At 37.8% G+C, this 19,296-nt stretch overlaps 1 protein-coding gene across 1 annotated transcript in view; it reads right to left on the minus strand.

Annotated features, from left to right (window-relative positions):
- ITFG1 (integrin alpha FG-GAP repeat containing 1) overlaps positions 1 to 19,296 on the minus strand; it is a 300,100-nt gene that overhangs the window by 57,090 nt on the left and 223,714 nt on the right. Inside the window, exon 13 of the mRNA XM_054452904.2 lies at positions 15,941 to 15,984. Within this exon, the coding sequence (XP_054308879.2) occupies positions 15,941 to 15,984 (44 nt within the window). The remainder of the gene's footprint in view (positions 1 to 15,940; positions 15,985 to 19,296) is intronic.

Here is a 19,296-nt window from a genome sequence, read left to right on the forward strand (position 1 = left end):
TTTTGAAAAACTTGTATCTGCCACTGTGAGCCTGATATCTTCCCAATACTTAAGAAACTGTTCTGAGGCAATCAGTGGTAATATTAACAAATGTTATTTAAAAAAATCATACAATAAAATGTGTTAACATGAGGAAGATGTGCATAACTCAGTAAACCAAAATTTCCAAAATGACCAATGCATGATAGTACAAAACGATTCATGGGTAAAAGATCCATCTAAAGTGCAAGGTAGACCAATATATTTTAGTGTAACAGAGTAGTGTAGAATCACTTCTGGAATGGTAAGGACCTCAAAAAAATCTGCTTCTCAATAAAAGCAATGAGAATACTGGCAGAAAGCTGTTGAAATCAACTTTTTCAGAACTTTGCAAGAATCCAAGGAGCATTCATTTAAGAAAAATAGCTGAATTTTGGTAAGAATAATTACCTCTGTTGTGTTTTAAATTGCTCTATTTCCATGTCTCTCTCCCCAGCTCTGAAGTAGCCTTGAAAACCAACAGCTTTGCAACTAGGGTAGCTATGAAAACGAAAAGCCTACCAGGTACTGGAGGGGGCAGAACAGGTTTAGAGCTCCCCAAAGATCCATTCCCAGAGAAATGTCACTATATGACCTTTCCGGAAGCTCCCTGAAAAGCTCTATTCTCAGGGTTTGTCTTTTTTTAATGGACTGAGAGCTTGCTCTGTGTGAACAAGCTCCATCACTGTAAAGTTTCTTGAAAATAATCATCAGCAATTGTTTAACATTGCAGCTGCCTGAGGCAGTGATTATCAGCTGGGGTTAATGAGAAGTTGACCAAATCTTAAAAGGAAGAATGGAAATGAGATATTCATAGGGGACTCTGAAAAGCTCTGACTTATTCCTGGGAATCTAGAAGTCCATGAACATATGCAGCACTATGTTCATGCCCCAGAAAGACTGGAGAAGGGCCAGTCTTAAAACCTCTCTTTTAAGGAAATCTCTGGCCATCACAGCTGGCCATTAAGCTGAGTGGCAACTTCAGTGGCCACACACAACAAAGAATGAAGACTTTACAGTATTAGTCTGGGAAAGTTACTGAACAAACAGCAATAAGAGCAAAAACCACAAACCCAGGCAATGGGAGAAATCTGGGAAGATTTCTAGAGTTGACATATAGTTAAAAATGTCCAGTTTTCAATAAAAAAAATTATGACATGCAAAGAAACAGTATGGCTCATACATTGGGGAAAAAAAACAGTCAAAATAAACTGCCTCCAAGGAAGCAGAGATGTTAGATTTACTAGGCAAAGACTTTAAACCTGCTATAATAAACATGTTCACCAGTCTGGGCAATATGGGGAGGCCTTGTCTCCATGAAAAGTTAAAAAAATTAGCTGAGCGTGGTGGCAAGTGCCTGTGGTCCCAGCAACTCAGGAGGCTGAGGTGGGAGGATTGCTTGAGCCTGGGAGGTTGAGGCTGTAGTGAGCCATGACTGCACCACTGCACTCTAGCCTGGGCAACAGAGTGAGACCTTGTCAAAAAAGAAAAGATTCTTCAAAGAATTAAAGGAAAAGAAATCATGTCTAAATAACTGAAGAAAATTATGAGAACAGTGTCTCACCACAGTATCAATAAAGAGAAATCACAAAATAGAACAAAACTGAAATTCTACAGTACAATAACTGAAATGAAAAATTAACTGCAAGGCTCAGTGGGAGATTTAAACTGGCAAAGAAATAATCAGCAAAATTGAAGATATGTCAATTCATATTATGTAGTTTGAAGGACAGAAAAAAGGGAATAAAAAAAATGAACAGAGCCTCTGAGACATATGGAGCACCATTAAGAATACAAACAATAATGGGTCCCAGAAGAGAGGAAAGAGGTAGAAATATGTTAAGCAATAATGGCTAAAACTATCTAAATTTAATGCAACATTAACCTGTACACCCAAAAAGCTCAATGAACACCAAGTAGGGTAAACTCAAAGAGATCCACATGAAGATACATCACAGTCAAACCCTACCTATCATATCATAGTTAACATTTTGAAAGCCAAAGATTCAATGTTGAAAGCAGCAAGAGACAAGCAATTCATCACGGACAAGGTATCCTCAGAAAGATTAACAGCTCAATTCTCATCAGAAACCCAGGAGGCTAGAAGGCAATAGGATGATAAATTCAAAGTGTGAAAAGAAAAAGACTGTCAGCCAAGAAGTCTAAAATCCATCAAAAATATCCTTCAAAAATTAGGGGGAAATTAACATATTGCCAGATAAAACCAGAAAGAACTTGTTATTAGCACACCTGACTTGCAGGAAATATTAAAGGGAATTCTGGCTGATCTGAAAGGACACTAGACAGTAATTTGAATCCACACAAATAAATAAAGAGTACTGTTAAAGGTAACTCTAAGTATTCTGCAAAGATGAAGTTGGAAAAAAAAAAAGGAACTGTAGGTAAATATGGTATAAATATATTTTTGTTTGTAGCTCTTTTCTCTTACCTGATATAAAAGACTATTGTTTGAAACAATAATTATAAAACCATCTTGTTGGTCTCATAATGCTTGAAGATGTAATTTGTATGACAATAATAATACAAATTGAGGAGGAGTAAATAAACTGAGATATGTTAGAGCAAAGTTTTTATAAGCTACTAAAATTAAGCTGGAATTAATATGAACTAGATTGTTTCTAAGTTACGATGTTAATTGTAATCCTGAGAGCAACTACTAACAAAATAACTTTTTTTTTTTTTTTTTTTTTTTGTGAGACTGAGTCTCATTTTGTCACCCAGGCTGGAGTGCAGTGGCGCAATCTGGGCTCACAGGAACCTCCACCTCCTGGGTTCAAGCAAGTCTTCTGCCTCAGCCTCCCGAGTAGCTGAGACTACAGGTGCGTGCGACCATGCCCAGCTATTTTTTTTTGTATTTTTGGTAGAGACGGGACTTCACCATATTGGCCAGGCTGGTCTCCAACTCCTGACCTCGTGATCTGCCTGCCTCTGCCTCCCAACCAAAGTGCTGGGATTACAGGCATGAGCCACCGTGCCCGGCCCAAAATAACTTTTTAAAAATAGAGTGAGGCCGGGTGCAGTCTCTACCAAAAATACAAAAATTAACTGGGTGTGGTGGCGCATGCCTGTAGTCCCAGCTACTCAGGAGGCTGAAGCAGGAGAATCACTTGAGCCCGGGAGGCGGAGGTTGCAGTGAGCCTAGGTCATGCCACTGCACTCCAGCCTGGGCAACAGAGTGAGACTCCATCTCAAAATAAATAAATAAATAATAAATAAATAAAATGAAATATAAAAATAGAGTGAAAGAAACAACAAAAGAATTAAAATCATATCCTAGAAAATGCATAGTATAAAAGGATGCAGTAATGGTGGAATTGAGGAACCAAGAAAATATGACATATAGAAAACAAAAAAATGACAGCCATAATCTGCCTTATCACTAATTTCATTTAATATAAATGAGTTAAATGCTCCTATCAAAAAGGCAAAGATTAACCAAATGGATAGAACAATATAACCAACTATGTGCCACCTACAGAAGACACATGTTAGATTCATAGACAACAGATAGGCTGAAAGTAAAAGCATGGAAAGTAAAAGTTATGTCATGGAAAAAGAAATCAAATGAGAACTGGAATGGCTATGCTAATATCGGATCAAATACACTTAACACAAATTGTTTCTAGACACAATAAAAGACATTGTATAATGACAAAAGGGTCAATCCATCAAGAAAACATAATAATTATAAGCATATATGCACCTAACCAGCATAGCCCCAAAGAATTTGAGGGAGAAACAGATAATTCAACAATAATAGTTGAAAACTTCAGTATACCAGTTTTAGTAATGGATAGAAAAACTAGATAGAAGATCAACAGGAAAAAAGAAGATGTGGACAACACTGTAAACCAACTAGACCTAACAGACATGTAGAGAACACTGCATCCAACTCCAGCAGAGTACATATTCTTCTCAAACACACATGGAATGTTCTCCAGGAGGGACCTGGAGAACATAAAACAAGCTTTATGTTTTATGGTATGCTAGACCATAAAACAAGCTTTAGCAGATATAAAAGTATTGAAATTATACAAATGATATTCTCTGATTGCAATAGAATTAGAAATCAACATCAGAAGGAAATATGTGGAAATTAAACAACGTTTTAATAAATAAATACCAATGAGTAACATAACAAAGTAGGAAAAACTCATTGATGAAGTTTCAAAATCCACATTGCAATCAACGTTAAGAAACCGTCATTTGATGACTTTTGGCATATATCAATTATCTGAACAGGATATATATATTTTTTTCATTTTTCTTTTTTTATTATTATTATACTTTAAGTTTTAGGGTACATGTGTACAACGTGCAAGTTTGTTACATATGTATATATGTGCCATGTTGGTGTGCTGCACCCATTAACTCATCATTTAGCATTAGGTATATCACCTAATGCTATCCCTCCCCCCTCCCCCCACCCCACAACAATGCCCAGTGTGTGATGTTCCCCTTCCTGTGTCCATGTGTTCTCACTGTTCACTTCCCACCTACGAGTGAGAACATGCGGTGTCTGGTTTTTTGTCCTTGCGAGAATGCTGAGAATGATGGTTTCTATTAAAACACTCCCTTTTCTACTACATAGTTATGTGAGGCTGAATTTTTTTCATCTATTTCAACCAAGGCAACATACCACAAAAATCTGAATGTAAAAGGAGATAAGGGAATATGCTATCTTCTATTACACTAAGCATTAAAGAGATTTGTAATAACATAAAGCAATGCCTCTCTTTCCCTAATATTTTAATATGAAAAATATAGTTTTTAAAAAAATAAAATTGGTTATGTTAATATAATGGGTTATCTTTTAAAAACAGTATCATTTAAAATTATTTCAGTTTTAATTTCAAATAAAGTAATGTTAGTAGATACATCTAACATAAAGAAAAGCTCTTTAGGGTCCATAGACCAAGAAGTTTGAGAATTGCTCTTCTACACCATCTGTATAATGAACAATTCAATTCCCAATTTCCTTTCCCAACGGAAATGATACAACTGATACCTGGGCCTATAGGTCTTTTGGTTTCTTATCCCATATGTCATAGCATTAAACTTCATTTTTTTCTTCTAAAATACTGCCACTTACCTCCACATGAATGTTTAGTACAAAATATACTAAAAATAGTTATGCTCATAGAAAATGCCAAGAGATCTGGAATAATTTTTACTTTGTGTTTCTTCTATACAATAAAGGTACAAGGAGTATTGCTGTATCTTTCATACCTTTTACATACTTGGGTTATATTAGGGCGTCCTTTTAAATGTCACATCTGATGCTTGTTTGAAAGAATTCAGGGAAGTTAAATTTAGACATATTAGTGATGGTTCAATTTTTCATACTATCAGTAAAAAAAGACTATCATTGGCACCCTTTTTCTCATTCTAGGATGTGTCACACTGATGTAATGCAGTTTAGGTGTTGTATCATATAGATTCTTTCTAACTAACCTGATCTCTTGTGTGCCTGTTGTCTTATAAAATTGGGGTTGGAATACCTCTGTTTTCTTTAGAGACTTTTTTAGTAAGCCGAATGGTGGTTTCTATGTTAGTGTCAATTATGATTACCTAGGGTTTGTTTCAAGGTCTTGGGCTCCTACAATGGAGTGCAAAAAATACTTCAAATCATTGGCTCTGGATGATGAAATAAACATGGAAAAACATATAAAAGATATTGTATTAGGTATAATCAATAGATACTATACGATATAAATTCATGATTCTAAAATATTAGAAAAATAGCTGACTTATAGAATGGACTTAAGTTTTCTCAAGGGTAATTTTTAAAAATCCTGTTTATTTTTAAGTGAACACTCACTGGCATTTGTCTTTATCTTCATTAATGTTAGGTGTAATGCCCAATTTAGTTTAATATTGAAATTTTTATATTGTTTCTTGCTCATTTCTTTAAGACATTAAATAAAACATTATTTCCTTTAATTTTGGTTATTTTCCTATGAAAACTGCAAGATATTTTCCCTTTGACTAAGGTAAGTAAAGGACTTTAAAAAGGCATATTAAATGCAGAAAATATCCGTATCATCGTTTTTCTGTCTTTGGTACAGGAAGCATGATATTACCACTGTCAGGTGTGACAAAAGAAAGGCAAACAGAATTAAGGAGTGAGTAATATTTTAAGGAATGTCAAATAAATCAGTTATAATCAATAAATAGTGGTTGAAGTAATGCCTGCTATACTTTAAAGCATGGTAAAACAGTACCAAGTCAAATCATTCACTTCACCAAAATAAAGATAAGAAGGTTTTTTTTTTTTTTTTTTTTTAAGACAAGGTCTCACCCTGTTGCCCAGGCTGGAGCCCAGTGGCGCGATCACAGCCCACTACGGCCTTGACTTGTGCTCAGGCGATCCTCCCACCTCAGCCTCCTGAGTACCTGGGATTACAGGCATGTGCCACCACATGCAACTAATGTAAAACATTTTTATTCTGTAGAGACAGGATCTCACTATGTTGCCCAGGCTAGTCAGACAAGTCTCGAACTCCTGGGCTCAGGCAGTCTTCTGCCTCAGCCTCCCAAAGTGCTGGGATTACAGGTGTAAGCCATGGCGTCTGACCCAAAGATAAATGTACTTGGCCTGTATGAATGTTCCTAAATAGAATAGGTAAAAGCCTGAGACCCCTTCTGATTGAAAAGATTAAAAAGTTAAAGTCACCTTGTTCTGTTGCATATATTAAAAATTAATTGTTGTAACAATGGAAACAATTGTGTTTCATTAGGAGGTATTTCTGTGAGCATTAATAGGGAATGTTTTTCCTTTGCATCAGAGCTTTTCCAGAATGCATTTCTCTTGTAAATAGCTTGTAATTTATTTTTCAAGTTTTTATACTTAACAGTGAATATGCTATTGGGGTGAGAGATGTGATGGTAAACTTATCAATGATGGCCCATTAAAAAGCAAACCAAATTCTAGAGAAAGCTCATTTATTCATATCTCAAATATTTGTTATGTAACTATGTGTCAGGCATTGTGCTGGGGAGTAAAGACTGAATAATCAATAAGACACAATCCTGAAGGGACTTAACACAGATACTCGCCCACTTTAAACTATAATAAGTGACAGTAGTAGGACTAGGCATAGGGTGCTAAGAAACAACAGAAGGTGCATTCAATTCTACGTCAAAGGGAAGCCAGGGAACGCTTTCTCGGAGGAAATATTGTCTGAGTGCCAACCTGAAGGTCACACAGAGCAAACTAGGAGAAGGTGAAGAAGAGAAGGCTTTGTTACAGAGGCAGGTGCAGGAGCAGGAGGTGACAGAGGTGACAGAACACAGCGGTTCAGAGATCTGATTATAGAGTTGTGGGAGGGTGTGAGGAAAAACTGCAAGAGATAAGGCTGAAGGGGTAAACCAGGGCTCTATCTCAGGAAGCTAGATTTAGATCATCTCTCAAAGGTAAAGGGTAGCCACTGAAGGTTTGTGTTTTAGAAAGATCACTGTTGTAGTATGTTTTTGAAGGATAGCTTAGATAACTGCAGCAGTCAGGCAAAAAAAAAAAAAAAAAAAAAAAAGTCCTGAAATAAAGTAACAGGACAGAGAGAAGGGACAGTTGTGGGGAAAGATGATAATCTAGATTTGGGAGACAAGGGAAAGGAAAAAGTGAGTCAGGGAACATGGGAAGAGGACTGGGTTTTGGGGGGTGGGGAACATTACATTTCAGGGTCCTTCCTTGTAAGGGACTTAGATACAAAGGTCTGATGTTCAGGAAAGTGGTTGAGATCACGTAAAGAGTTTAGAGTAGTTGCCGCTCATGTGCGGTTTCGTGTCCTGTGGTTTCAGTTACTCATTGTACAATACCATAATGTATTTTGAGAGATAAATATTCACATAACTTTTATTACAGTATATTGTTATAACTGTTCTATTTTATTATCAGTTATTGTTGTTGTTAATCTCTTACTGTGCCTAATTTCTGAACTAAGCTTTATCATAGGTATGTACGTGTAGGAAAAACAAGGTGCATAGGGGTCAGTACTATCCGAGGTTGCAGGCATCCACTGGGGATCTTGGAATGCATCTTTGTGGATAAGGGGGGACTATTGTATATATAGTGAGAAGAGAACCTAGGATGGAACCTGAAAATCACCAACATTTAAAAGATAGGCAGAAGAGAAGTTCATAAAGAAACCTGGAAGAATGGCCAGAGAGGTAGGAGAAGAGCTGGGAAGAAAGAGCAGGAAGGCAGCTGACAAAAGGGAGTGTTCCTGTAAGTGTTGGCAGTATCACATGCAGCTGCAGCAGCATAAGCTCGAAGGCTAAACGATAACAGTGGGTTAAGGATACTGAAGTGAGGAATTTGAGAGATCCAAATGCAGGCAACTCAAGGAGTTTGGCTGAGAAAAGAAAAGAGAGATGGGTAGTAGCTGGAGGAGATGTGGGTTTCAGAAGGTACATATGTATACATGTACAGATAAGAGACTTAGGCATCCTTAACTGCTGAAGGAAAGACACCAGCAGACAAGTGGAGGTCAGATACATAGACCAAATAAACAGTGGAACAAGGCCCATAAGGTTCCTGGAGAGGAGGCAGGTGTGACCCACAGCACAGCTGGCGCGCTGATTTTCAGTCAAGAGGAAAAGCAATGAGAATGGCTGTGGAGGAAGGGATTATGTTTAGTGCTGCAGAGGTCAACTGACAAATTGTTATTATTATTAATATTTTTGAGACGGAGTCTCGCTCTGTCGCCCAGGCTGGAGTGCAGTGGCCAGATCTCGGCTCACTGCAAGCTCCACCTCCCGGGTTCACGCCATTCTCCTGCCTCAGCCTCCCGAGTAGCTGGGACTACAGGCGCCCGACACCATGTCCGGCTAATTTTTTGTATTTTTAGTAGAGACGGGGTTTCACCGTGTTAGCCAGGATGGTCTTGATCTCCTGACCTCGTGATCTGCCTGCCTCAGCCTCCCAAAGTGTTGGGATTACAGGCGTGAGCCACCGCGCCCAGCCCAACTGACAAATTATTAAGCACCAGCCCCTCTGATAGGTTCCAGGATATACTGGCAAGAAAAAAAGATACTGTTTTCTGCCTCCATGGAGCTCTTTGAAAGGAATGTGCACAGAGTCTTTTTGTATATGGGGAAGTCAAAGACTACTTTTAAACCGTCTGTTCTCCAAGGGGAAAAGTACTTATCTGCCTGCTTCTAGATTCATAATCCACAAAGTGGAAAAAGTCACTAGGCTTTGGTGAAAAGAATTACCAAGTCACAGAGAAAAACGCCATTATCTCCACTGACATAGTGAAAGGCCAGAATATGCATTATACTGAGAATAAAAGATTTCAAAAATTAATTGGATATTCGAAGGAAAAAAAAATCAGAAAACAGGAATATAAATACTCTTTTGATTCCCAGATATTTATGGTAGCACTCACTAATAATACTGATATTTACTATATCCATATTTCATAAATTTGTGATGTTTAAAAAGATTTACACAGTAAGAAAAAGTCAAGAAGCCTAGTATACCTCTAGTCGTACCTGAAACACAAATGGAACACCAACATTTCTCAAAATATTTGGAACTTACTATCCCTACCAATACAGAGATGTTATAGAGGCAGGGGTATAAACAATAACATTGACAAATAATAGCAGCTAAACTTTTTGAGTGTTTATTGTGTATTAGGGCCTACTATGGTCTATCTACATTAATTCCTCTAATTTTAACAATAACCTTAAGGTAATGTGATAGGCAGAATAATGGTACTCCAAAGATGTCCATGTCCTAATTTCCAGAGCCTGCTGAATATACTGCCAAAGAGGACTTGGCAGATGTCATTAAAGATCTCAAGATGGGTAGAGTATCTTGCAATATCCAGGTGGGGCTAACGTAATCACAAAGCTCCCCATAGGAGAAAGAGGAAGGCAGTATGCGTTAGTGCCAGTGATTTGAAGACGCAACACTGCTGGCTTTGGGTATGGAGGAAAGGGCCATGAGCCAAGGAAGATATGCAGCCTCAAGAAGCTGGAAAAGGTAAGGGGATGGATTCTCCCCAAAGCCTCCAAAAAGGAAGGTAGGCTTGCTGACAACTTGATTTTAGTTCAGTGAAACACGGTTCAGGCTTCCAACCTCTAGAACTGTAAGAGAATAAATCTGTGTTGTGTTAAGCCACTAAGTTTATGTTAATTTGTTACAGCAGTGATAGGAAACTTACATAGGTTAGTTTTACAGACATGGAGAATGAGGCTTAACAGAAGTGAAATAACTTCTCCAAAATTACTGTAGATAGTTGAAGAGATTTGCATTTTATGGATTATTTTCTTTTTTGAAGTAGGAGGGAAGGTTAACTACTGAGAACTGGAAACTGGGAAAGTAGAAAGAGTATTAAATAGTTCTTATGAAGAAAGAGAACTTCTGGTATAGTAAGTAAAATGTGTATTTACAACACACTGAAGTATTTAGAGATGATGGATTAGCCTTAAAATACTCTAGAGGGAGGAGTGGGTGGGATGGGTAGTAGGTGGTGGTATGGGTGAAATAAAATTGGGCATATAATGATATTTTTGAAGTTGGGTATGGGCACAAGAATTTTATGTATTTGTTCTTGTTATTTTTTTCTTTTTTCTTTTGTGACAGTCTCATTCTGTTGCCTAGGCTGCAGTGCAGTGGTGTGATCATGGCTCACTGCAGCCTCTACCTCCCCAGGCTCAGGTGATTCTCCACCTCAGCCTCCCGGGTAGCTCGGGTACAGGTGCACACCACCACACCCAGGTAATTTTTGTATTTTTTGTAGAGATGGGGTTTCAGCATGTTGCCCAGGCTGGTCTCAAACTCCTGGGCTCAAGTGATCCTCCTGCCTCGACCTCCCAAAGTGCTGGGATTACAAGCATAAACCACTGTGCCCAGCCAAGGAGTTTTATTATACTAATTTATACTTTCATAGATGTTTACAAATTTTTAAAAAGTTAAAAAAATAAAGATAAAGAGCAATAAATGACACACAGGATACACCGATAAAAGCCATGAAGTAAAATGGACAAAAACAAACTTCAAATAAAGCAAAACCAATAAAAATTCAAGGAGAGCTTCCAGTTTCTGGTCTGACATGTAAAGTTCTTTAATGTTGTCACTCTAGTTCTCATAATAAGAAAAAAGCAAAGAAACAGAAAATCAGCAACTTTTCTTAGATCTTTCAGAGAACTAAGGTCACAGGACAAACTGCTACTTTGCAAAATGGAGAGACAGACAGGTGGGAACAGAGTCATAGCTTACAAGAAGCAGAAGCCCAAGAGCAGAAGATCAAAGATGGAGCCAATACAGGTAGGAAGACTTAACTGAAAAACTGCTGGAGGCTCAGTGTAGACTAGCTTGAGTGTTCAAAACTCCAAAGGTTCAGGGCAGGGGGGAACCCTCACACTTACACTTTTGTGAGTTTTACCTCTAGGAATTCCACCAGATTCTCACTGTGAAGACTAGAGAAAAATACCTTCATGTTTCCAGCAGTAGCATGAGAAGGTAACCATTCTGAAATATGCCCAGAGCTCTCTGTTCTCCCTAACAGCCTGCCTTCAAAGAAAACTTTTACTAGAGCTTAACTGACTTGGGTTTACAAAAGCCTAACTGACATGGGGAAAGGGAAATACTCAACTTCAGCTCCCTCTCATCCTCCTGTCTCACCCAAGAAGACAGGGAAGCTGAGAAGCACTTGTGAAGGTCACAGCCCAGGGACACAGGTTCACTAAAAGAGTGAGACCTAATGACAAGATGACAGAACACTTTTCCTATCCCAGTACTTCATCAACTGGGCTCCTGTATAACAGAGAATTACAGCCCAAAGCACTGTAAGCATTATCTTTCATTTAAGAAGGAGTCTGTAGGGAAACCGACACACCAGAGGAGACAAAAACAAGGACAGTAGAGGAAATAATTGCCTCCAACACAACAGCTACTGCGAACAGTATATACAGCCTAATTCCTAGTTAGATCAACCTTAAAACTTCCACAGTAAAGGTCTGTCTACCTTAGTTTCCTTTACTTAATACATCATATCCAGCTTTCAATAAAAAATTACAGGGCATGCTGAAAGGCAAAAGACAAAACAAAACAAAAAGTCCGAAGAGACAAAGGAAGCATCAAAACAAGACTTATATATAGCAGACATTTTGGAATTATCAGACCAGGAATTTAAAATAACTATGATTAACACGCTAAGGGTGCTAATGGAAAAAAGTAGACAACATACAAGAACAGATGGTTAATGTAAGTAGAGAGAAGGAAACTAAGAATCAAAATGAAATAGAAATAAAAAAACTGTAATAAATGAAGAATGCCTTGATGGACTCATTGGTAGATTGAACATGACCTAAGAAAGAATCAGTTAAGCTTGAAGATGCCAAAGGTATAAATGCACATAGTAGGAACACAAGAAAAAAGAGAGAAAGGCAAAAGAATAAATATTTGAAGTAATAATGATTGAGCAATTTCTAAAATTCATGACAGACCTCAAGCCACAGAACCAGGAAGCTCAGAGAACACCAAGCAGGATAAATATTGAAAAAATCTATACCCAAGCATATGATATTCGAACTGCAAAAAATAAAAAACAAAGAGAAAATCTTGAAAGAAGCCAGAAAAAAGAAATGGAAGAAAATATGACTTGGATTCCATATAAAACTGTGATATAATAAAAAAAAAAAGCTCATTTGAGGTTGAAGACCATGAATTAGGGTGATATGGTTTGGCTGTGTCCCCACCCAAATCTCACCTTGAATTGTAATCCCCATAATCCCCACATGTCATGGGAGGGACCTGGTGGGAGGTAAGTGAATCACAGGAGCGGTTTCCCCCATGGTGTTCTAGTGATAGTGACTTCTCAGGAGATCTGATGGTTTTATAAGCATCTGGCATTTCCCCTGCTGGCACTCATTCTCTCTCCTGCTGCCCTGTGAAGAGGTGCCTTCTACCATGATTGTAAGTTTCCTGAATCCTCCCCAGCCATGCAGAACTGTGAGTCAATTAAACCTCTTTTCTTTATAAAATTACCCAGTCATGGGTATTTCTTCATAGCAGCATGAGAACGGACTAATACAGAGGGGTAGTGCCAATATGCAGAGCTACAGGTTTTTCTTCAGAAATGCCCAGTATACTATGCATAGGAGGGAATAAGAGATAGCTGGACTAACCCAGGGTTGAAATTTTCCCAGGCAGGTACACTGGAAAGTCAGTGCTTTATAGGAGTTAAAGGTACTGGCAGAAGTAATGTTGGTGTGTGGTAACTAAATAAGGAGGTGGGCAAAGACAATACTGGGCTGATACAGGTCAACAGACTAATGGTTTTAAAGTGGAACAGGTATAATTAGAGTAACAGAGTGGGAGGGCTGGAAAATAGGCTGTGGTCAGAGTTGGATAAATGAAATTAGGGTTTCAGAAGTGAAACCATTCTGGTAGATAAGGTCCGGGTTATGGCCATGGGAGGGAATAGCTAAAACTGAATATGAATAAAACACTCTGAAGTTTTCAAAATGGAGATGAAGGAATATGGGTGGGATCAGTTCATGAGCTGAGTAATTTTTTCCTCTTTCTATACACCTGATAGTCTGCCTATCAGGTGTGACAGAACACATAACCAGCAGAAGAGCTATTCAACTCATGAATTAACTCAAGTGGTAAAGAATACTATATGGGATGTATATTTTCTCTCTCAGTCTCACACTGGGTCACATCCAATATAACACTTTTTACTATGATCTGATGTCAAAGGAATATGAAGAAGAACCACTTTTTCAAGAAGTAAATAATTACGCAAGTGGGCATACATTTGACATTTGTGATACTGGGTAAGTACACTGTGCATTTGTTTACATGCTGATAAAATTGTGATCTATGATATCAGTAAAATATCAGAGAGAAGGAAAATGATATGTGTGAAGGGCAGCTCAACAGGATCTTAATTTCAAAAAAAGTCATAAATGAATGAATGGGAGGCAGATACATTATCTGCAGAAAAGCCCAAAGGAGCTGGGCGGTAACGGTAATCATTATAAAGGCAGCTCTGCATGTTGGACTTTACTTACGTGACTTTCCCAAGGATTCTGTTCACTGTAAGATAGAAGTGGCTTAATATTTTAAGATAAGCAAACAGGAAGCCTTATGAATCTTAGAAGTTGTCACCTGCCTGGCCAGGCGTGGAGGCTCATGCCTGTAATTCCAGCACTTTGGGAGGCCGAGGTGGGCGGATCACGAGGTCAGGAGATCGAGACCATCCTGGCCAACACAGTAAAACCTCATCTCTACTAAAAATACAAAAAATTAGCCGGGCATGGTGGCAGGCACCTGTAGTCCCAGCTACTCGGGAGGCTGAGGCAGGAGAATGGCGTGAGCCCGGGAGGCAGAGCTTGCAGTGAGCCGAGATCTCGCCATTGCACTCCAGCCTGGGGGACGCAGTGAGACTCTGTCTCAAAAAAAAAAAAAAAAAAAGTGGCACCTGCCTTGGCTATACAGCCCTTACTATCAAACTTTCACCTAGAACTTGTAAGTAAAATCAGTGGTTTCAAATATAACTTTTTAAAGTTATTACATGACAATGTAATAATCAAAGAGCCACAGAATGGAGATATGGTTAGTTAGAGGGAGAAATGTAGGTCTGAATGTTTCACAAAGTGGGTAGATAATACCTGAATAACTAAGTTAATCTTTAGGCTGATGAATCCCATCCACAGTTTTACAGTGATATAAAAGTATATGGGTTGGACCAAACATTCACATGCATGCTGCGGTGACTGTGGTGACACCTCATCCAGATCGTCTCTTCAGGACCTACACACTTATTCCCTGAGCTGGCCTGTGTTGGCTGCTAACAGCTCACAGCAGGGTTCCTACCTGGAGATTGTTCTTAGCCAAAGGGAGCTGCCTCATACAAACGTTAACACTTTCCTGGCGGCCTGTCTGGATGTGATGTGTGATTGATGCAAGAGTTCAAAAGCCGGGCCCCTCTGGCTCAGTTCGGGCCACATTTGAAGGATCATGCTAGCTCCAGAGCTCCCCATGCATCTTCTCCTTCTGCCACTGCTGCTTTCTTCACTACTTCAGAGGTGTTGCCCCCAGTTTGAGTCTAGATTATATCCCTGTGTCAGGGTCTGTTTCTACACTTCTTAAATATGGGAAGTTTCCGAACTATACATAAAATATTGTCAATGTAATGTTTAATGACAATGTAAGAAAATGAGACAATAATGAGAACACCTAGTTTGTATTGCAGTTCCACTATTTAACAGCTCCATGACTTTGGATAATTTAACTTCTCTGAGTCTCAGTTTCCTTGTCTTTAAATAGGGGCTAATTTCTTATGAAACAAGGATTACTACAAAGACCCCAAACAGTTCCCTGTACACACACACAAACACATGCATGCTTTCAAATACAATATTCTTATTACAGTTTACATGAATTGGTTCTGTCAAAAACTAATTATTTTCACATTTGTTATTTCACTGAAACATTCTATTAGACAGCAAGTCAATAGTAAGACTACACACAAAAAAGTCACTAATTGCCTACTATATGCTTGGCTCTGTGACCTATACTAGGTACACAAGATGACATGGTTCTTGACTTCAGGGGGTTACAGTCTCGTGTGGAGAGGCATCTAATCTACACAAGTGTAATGAAATATTATAAATGCCAAAATGTCTTAAAATAATTGGAGGGGTGGTCATTCCTCTAAGGATATCAGAAAAGGCTTCATAAAGACGACCCTTCAGGTAAGACATTTTTTTAGGAAAGGTACTTTACTTTCAGCACAGTTTTCTTGAGTAATGAAGGATTCTTTAATCACTGCCAGATAGTAATGATATTTGATTATAATCTATAACAACTATTTTGTGTGTGTCTACTTATACATAGAATTTTCATAGACACATTTATAACAGATTTAAATTTACTTACTGTTATCTTACGAGGACAGTCATTAGAACACAGACCACTAAGAACTGTGGAAAAATAAACAACAGGCAATTATTACTATTATAAGTTTATATTTAAAGTGAACTCTAATTTTCTCCCTAAGATCCATTAATATACTCTATTGATTCATAATCACAAGCAGAAACCAATTCAATTTCTTTAGATCTGAGCAAATTAAATTCTGTTGTTCACTTTATACCAATATTTCAGAAACCTTTATTAAACTGTCAAGATGCTACTATTTTGTGAACTATATAGGTGAGATAAATTATGATTATATCATACCATACCTAAAATAGAACCTGTTGGTTCTATTTTCCAATTAGTTAGCTAAATCTAAGGATGACTTAGATTCTGACAGAGGGGTGCCAAATGAGAACCAACTAAAATGTATACTAAGAAAAACATCTACATTCAGTACTTTATATCTCAAACTAGACTTTTTTCATTTATGTAATTCTGGGTCAAAGATTTTGGGTACCTTTGATAACTAATATAGAGAGCATAACTGTAAAATAATTGATGAGTCTACAACAAATATACAAAATAACTTCATGATACATTTATTCTATAACCAGCAAAAAGAGGTTAAAATATCTGAACAATCTTTATCTAAATAATATGAGTTCTGAAATAAAACCATATTTCTACCACTTTTGGTGAAGTGATACCTTTGATAAGAAAGCAGACATTATATGCTATTATTTAAAAATGCTGTATGTTATAAAGAAAGAGAGCTGATAGTTCTCAGTAGGCACAAATTATTTTCTTAATTATGAATATTTGTTTGTAGATTAAAATATATCCAGAAGAAAATGGTTTCTTTTGTTTGTTTGTATTACATGACTATGGAATGACAATCATTCTAATATAAATGTTTCACTTAGGCAGGGTATAATGATTTGAATGTTGCTATCCCCCCAAATTCAAATCTTGGAACCTAATAACCAATGTGACAGTGTTAAGAGGTGGGGCCTTTGTGAAGACAGTAAGTCATGATGGCTCCATCCTCATGAATGGGATTAATGCCTTGACAAAAGAGGCTCCAGTAATTTCTTTTGACCCCTTCTGCCATGTGGCAACATGGTGCCATTTTTGAAGTAGAGGTGAGACCTTACCAGACACTGAATTTGCCAGTGCCTTGACCTTGGACTTCCCAGCCTCAAGAACTGCGAGCAATAAATTTCTGTTGTTTATAAATTACCCTAAGGTGTTTTTTTTTTTTTTTCCTTTTTGAGACAGTCTCTTGCTCTGTCACCAGGCTGGAGTGCAGTGGCACGATCTTGGCTCACTGCAACCTCCGCTTCCTGGGTTCAAGTGATTCTCCTGCCTCAGCCTCCCTAGTAGCTGGGACTACAGGCGCATACCACCATGCCTAGCTGATTTTTGTATTTTTAGTAGAGACAGGGTTTCACCATGCTGGCCAGGATGGTCTCAATCTCTTGACCTTGTGATCCGCCTGCCTCGGCCTCCCAAAGTGCTGGGATTACAGGTGTGAGCCACTGGGTCTGGCCAGGTATTTTTTTGATATTAATAGCAGCCTAAATGGACTAAGATACAGAGTATGTAATGTAAAAGGCACCAAGAAATAAGCATGATATATTTCATCACAAAAGAGAATACCTGTTCATTTACTATAGAATATTTACATTAAATACAACTTGAGGAAACAGTGAAATAAATATTTTACACTTGCAAGCAGTTTTCAATGTTTAAATTTCCTACCCCAGCACAGTGCCTGGTTCTCACTCTTTTATTATGAAAACCCTAACTTCTCACTCTCCTTTTATCTTCTTCCCTAAAATTTAGGTAGATATTGGTACTTCTTTTCCAACTGTTCCAAAATGATTTGCATAAGCCTTCATTTAAACCATTATCTTGCTGACCCGCAGTTACTGATGCACACATATGTCTTTGCACGCAGATGTTACCTCTGCATCATTCTGTCCTTATTTTCTCAGGGTCTCATCCAACGTATTTGCTCAATAAATACTTGTTAAAGGAGGAAAAATGATGGCTTATTCAGGCTAGGCACAGTGGCTCACGCCTGTAATCCCAGCACTTTGGGAAGCTGAGGTGGGTGGATTGCTTAAGCTCAGGAGTTTGAGACCAGCCTGGACAACATGGAGAAACCCTGTCTCTACTGGAAAAAAAAAAAAAAAAATTAGCCAGATGTGGTGACACACGTCTGTGGTCTCAGCTACTCAGGAGGCTGAGGGAGAAGGATCACTTGAGCTGGGAAGCAGAGGCTGCAGTGATCTGAGATCATGCTACTACATTCCAGCCTTGTGACAGAGGGAGATCCTGTCTGAGAAAAAAAAAAAAAAAAAAAAAAAAAAAAAAGATGGATTATTCAATAAATGGTGCTGGATAATTGGTTACTTGGAAAAAAATAAAGTTAGAGTTTACCTCCCTATGTAAAATGTATATTTGAGAAAGACATAATAATAAAAGAACTCTTAAACTTGAACAATAAAAAGACAACCCAGTTGACAAATAGGAAAAGGATCTGAATAGGTATTTCTCCAAAGAAGATATACAGATGGCCACTGAGCTCATGAAAAGATGCGCAACATCATTAACCATCAGAAAAATATACAGCAGAATTATTATGAGATGCATGCCCATGTTCATGGCAGCATTAGTCACAACAGCCAAGAGGTGGAAGCAAGCCAAATGTCCACTGACAGACGAATGAATAAAATATGGTAAATACATAAAATGGAATATTATTCAGCCTTAAAAAGGAAGGAAATCTTGTCACATATTACAATATGGATGAACCCTGAAGACATTATGTTAGGATAAATAAGCAGTCATTTATTGTATAATTTCATTTAATGAGTTATCTAAAGTAGTCAAATTCACAGAGACAAAGTAGAATAGTGCTTAGTGGTGAGTAGGGAAAAGGGAAAAAAGGGAGCTGTTTAATGGGTATAGAGTTTCAGTTTTACAAGAAGAAAAAGTTCTGGAGATGTGTTTCACAACAATGCAAATATACGTAACTCCACTGAACTATACCTTAAAAATGGTTAAGATGGCAAATTTTATGTGACACGTTTTTACCACAGTTTAAAAAATGGTTAAGATGGTAAAAAAAAAAATCCATAATGAGTTAACATTTTATACACACTAAGATGGTTATAATAAAACAGTCCAAGAATAACAAATATTGTTGAAGATGTGAAGAAACTGGAACTCTCATACATTTCTGATGGAAATGTGGAATGGTGCAGCTGCTTTGGAAAACAATCTGGCAATTCCTTAAAAGGCTGAACATAAAGTTCTCCTTTGACCCAGTAATTCATTTCCAGCTATATTCCAAGAAAAACAAAAAA

The sequence above is a fragment of the Pongo pygmaeus genome, chromosome 18 (genome assembly GCF_028885625.2).
Source record: "Pongo pygmaeus isolate AG05252 chromosome 18, NHGRI_mPonPyg2-v2.0_pri, whole genome shotgun sequence".
Classification (NCBI taxonomy): domain Eukaryota; kingdom Metazoa; phylum Chordata; class Mammalia; order Primates; family Hominidae; genus Pongo; species Pongo pygmaeus.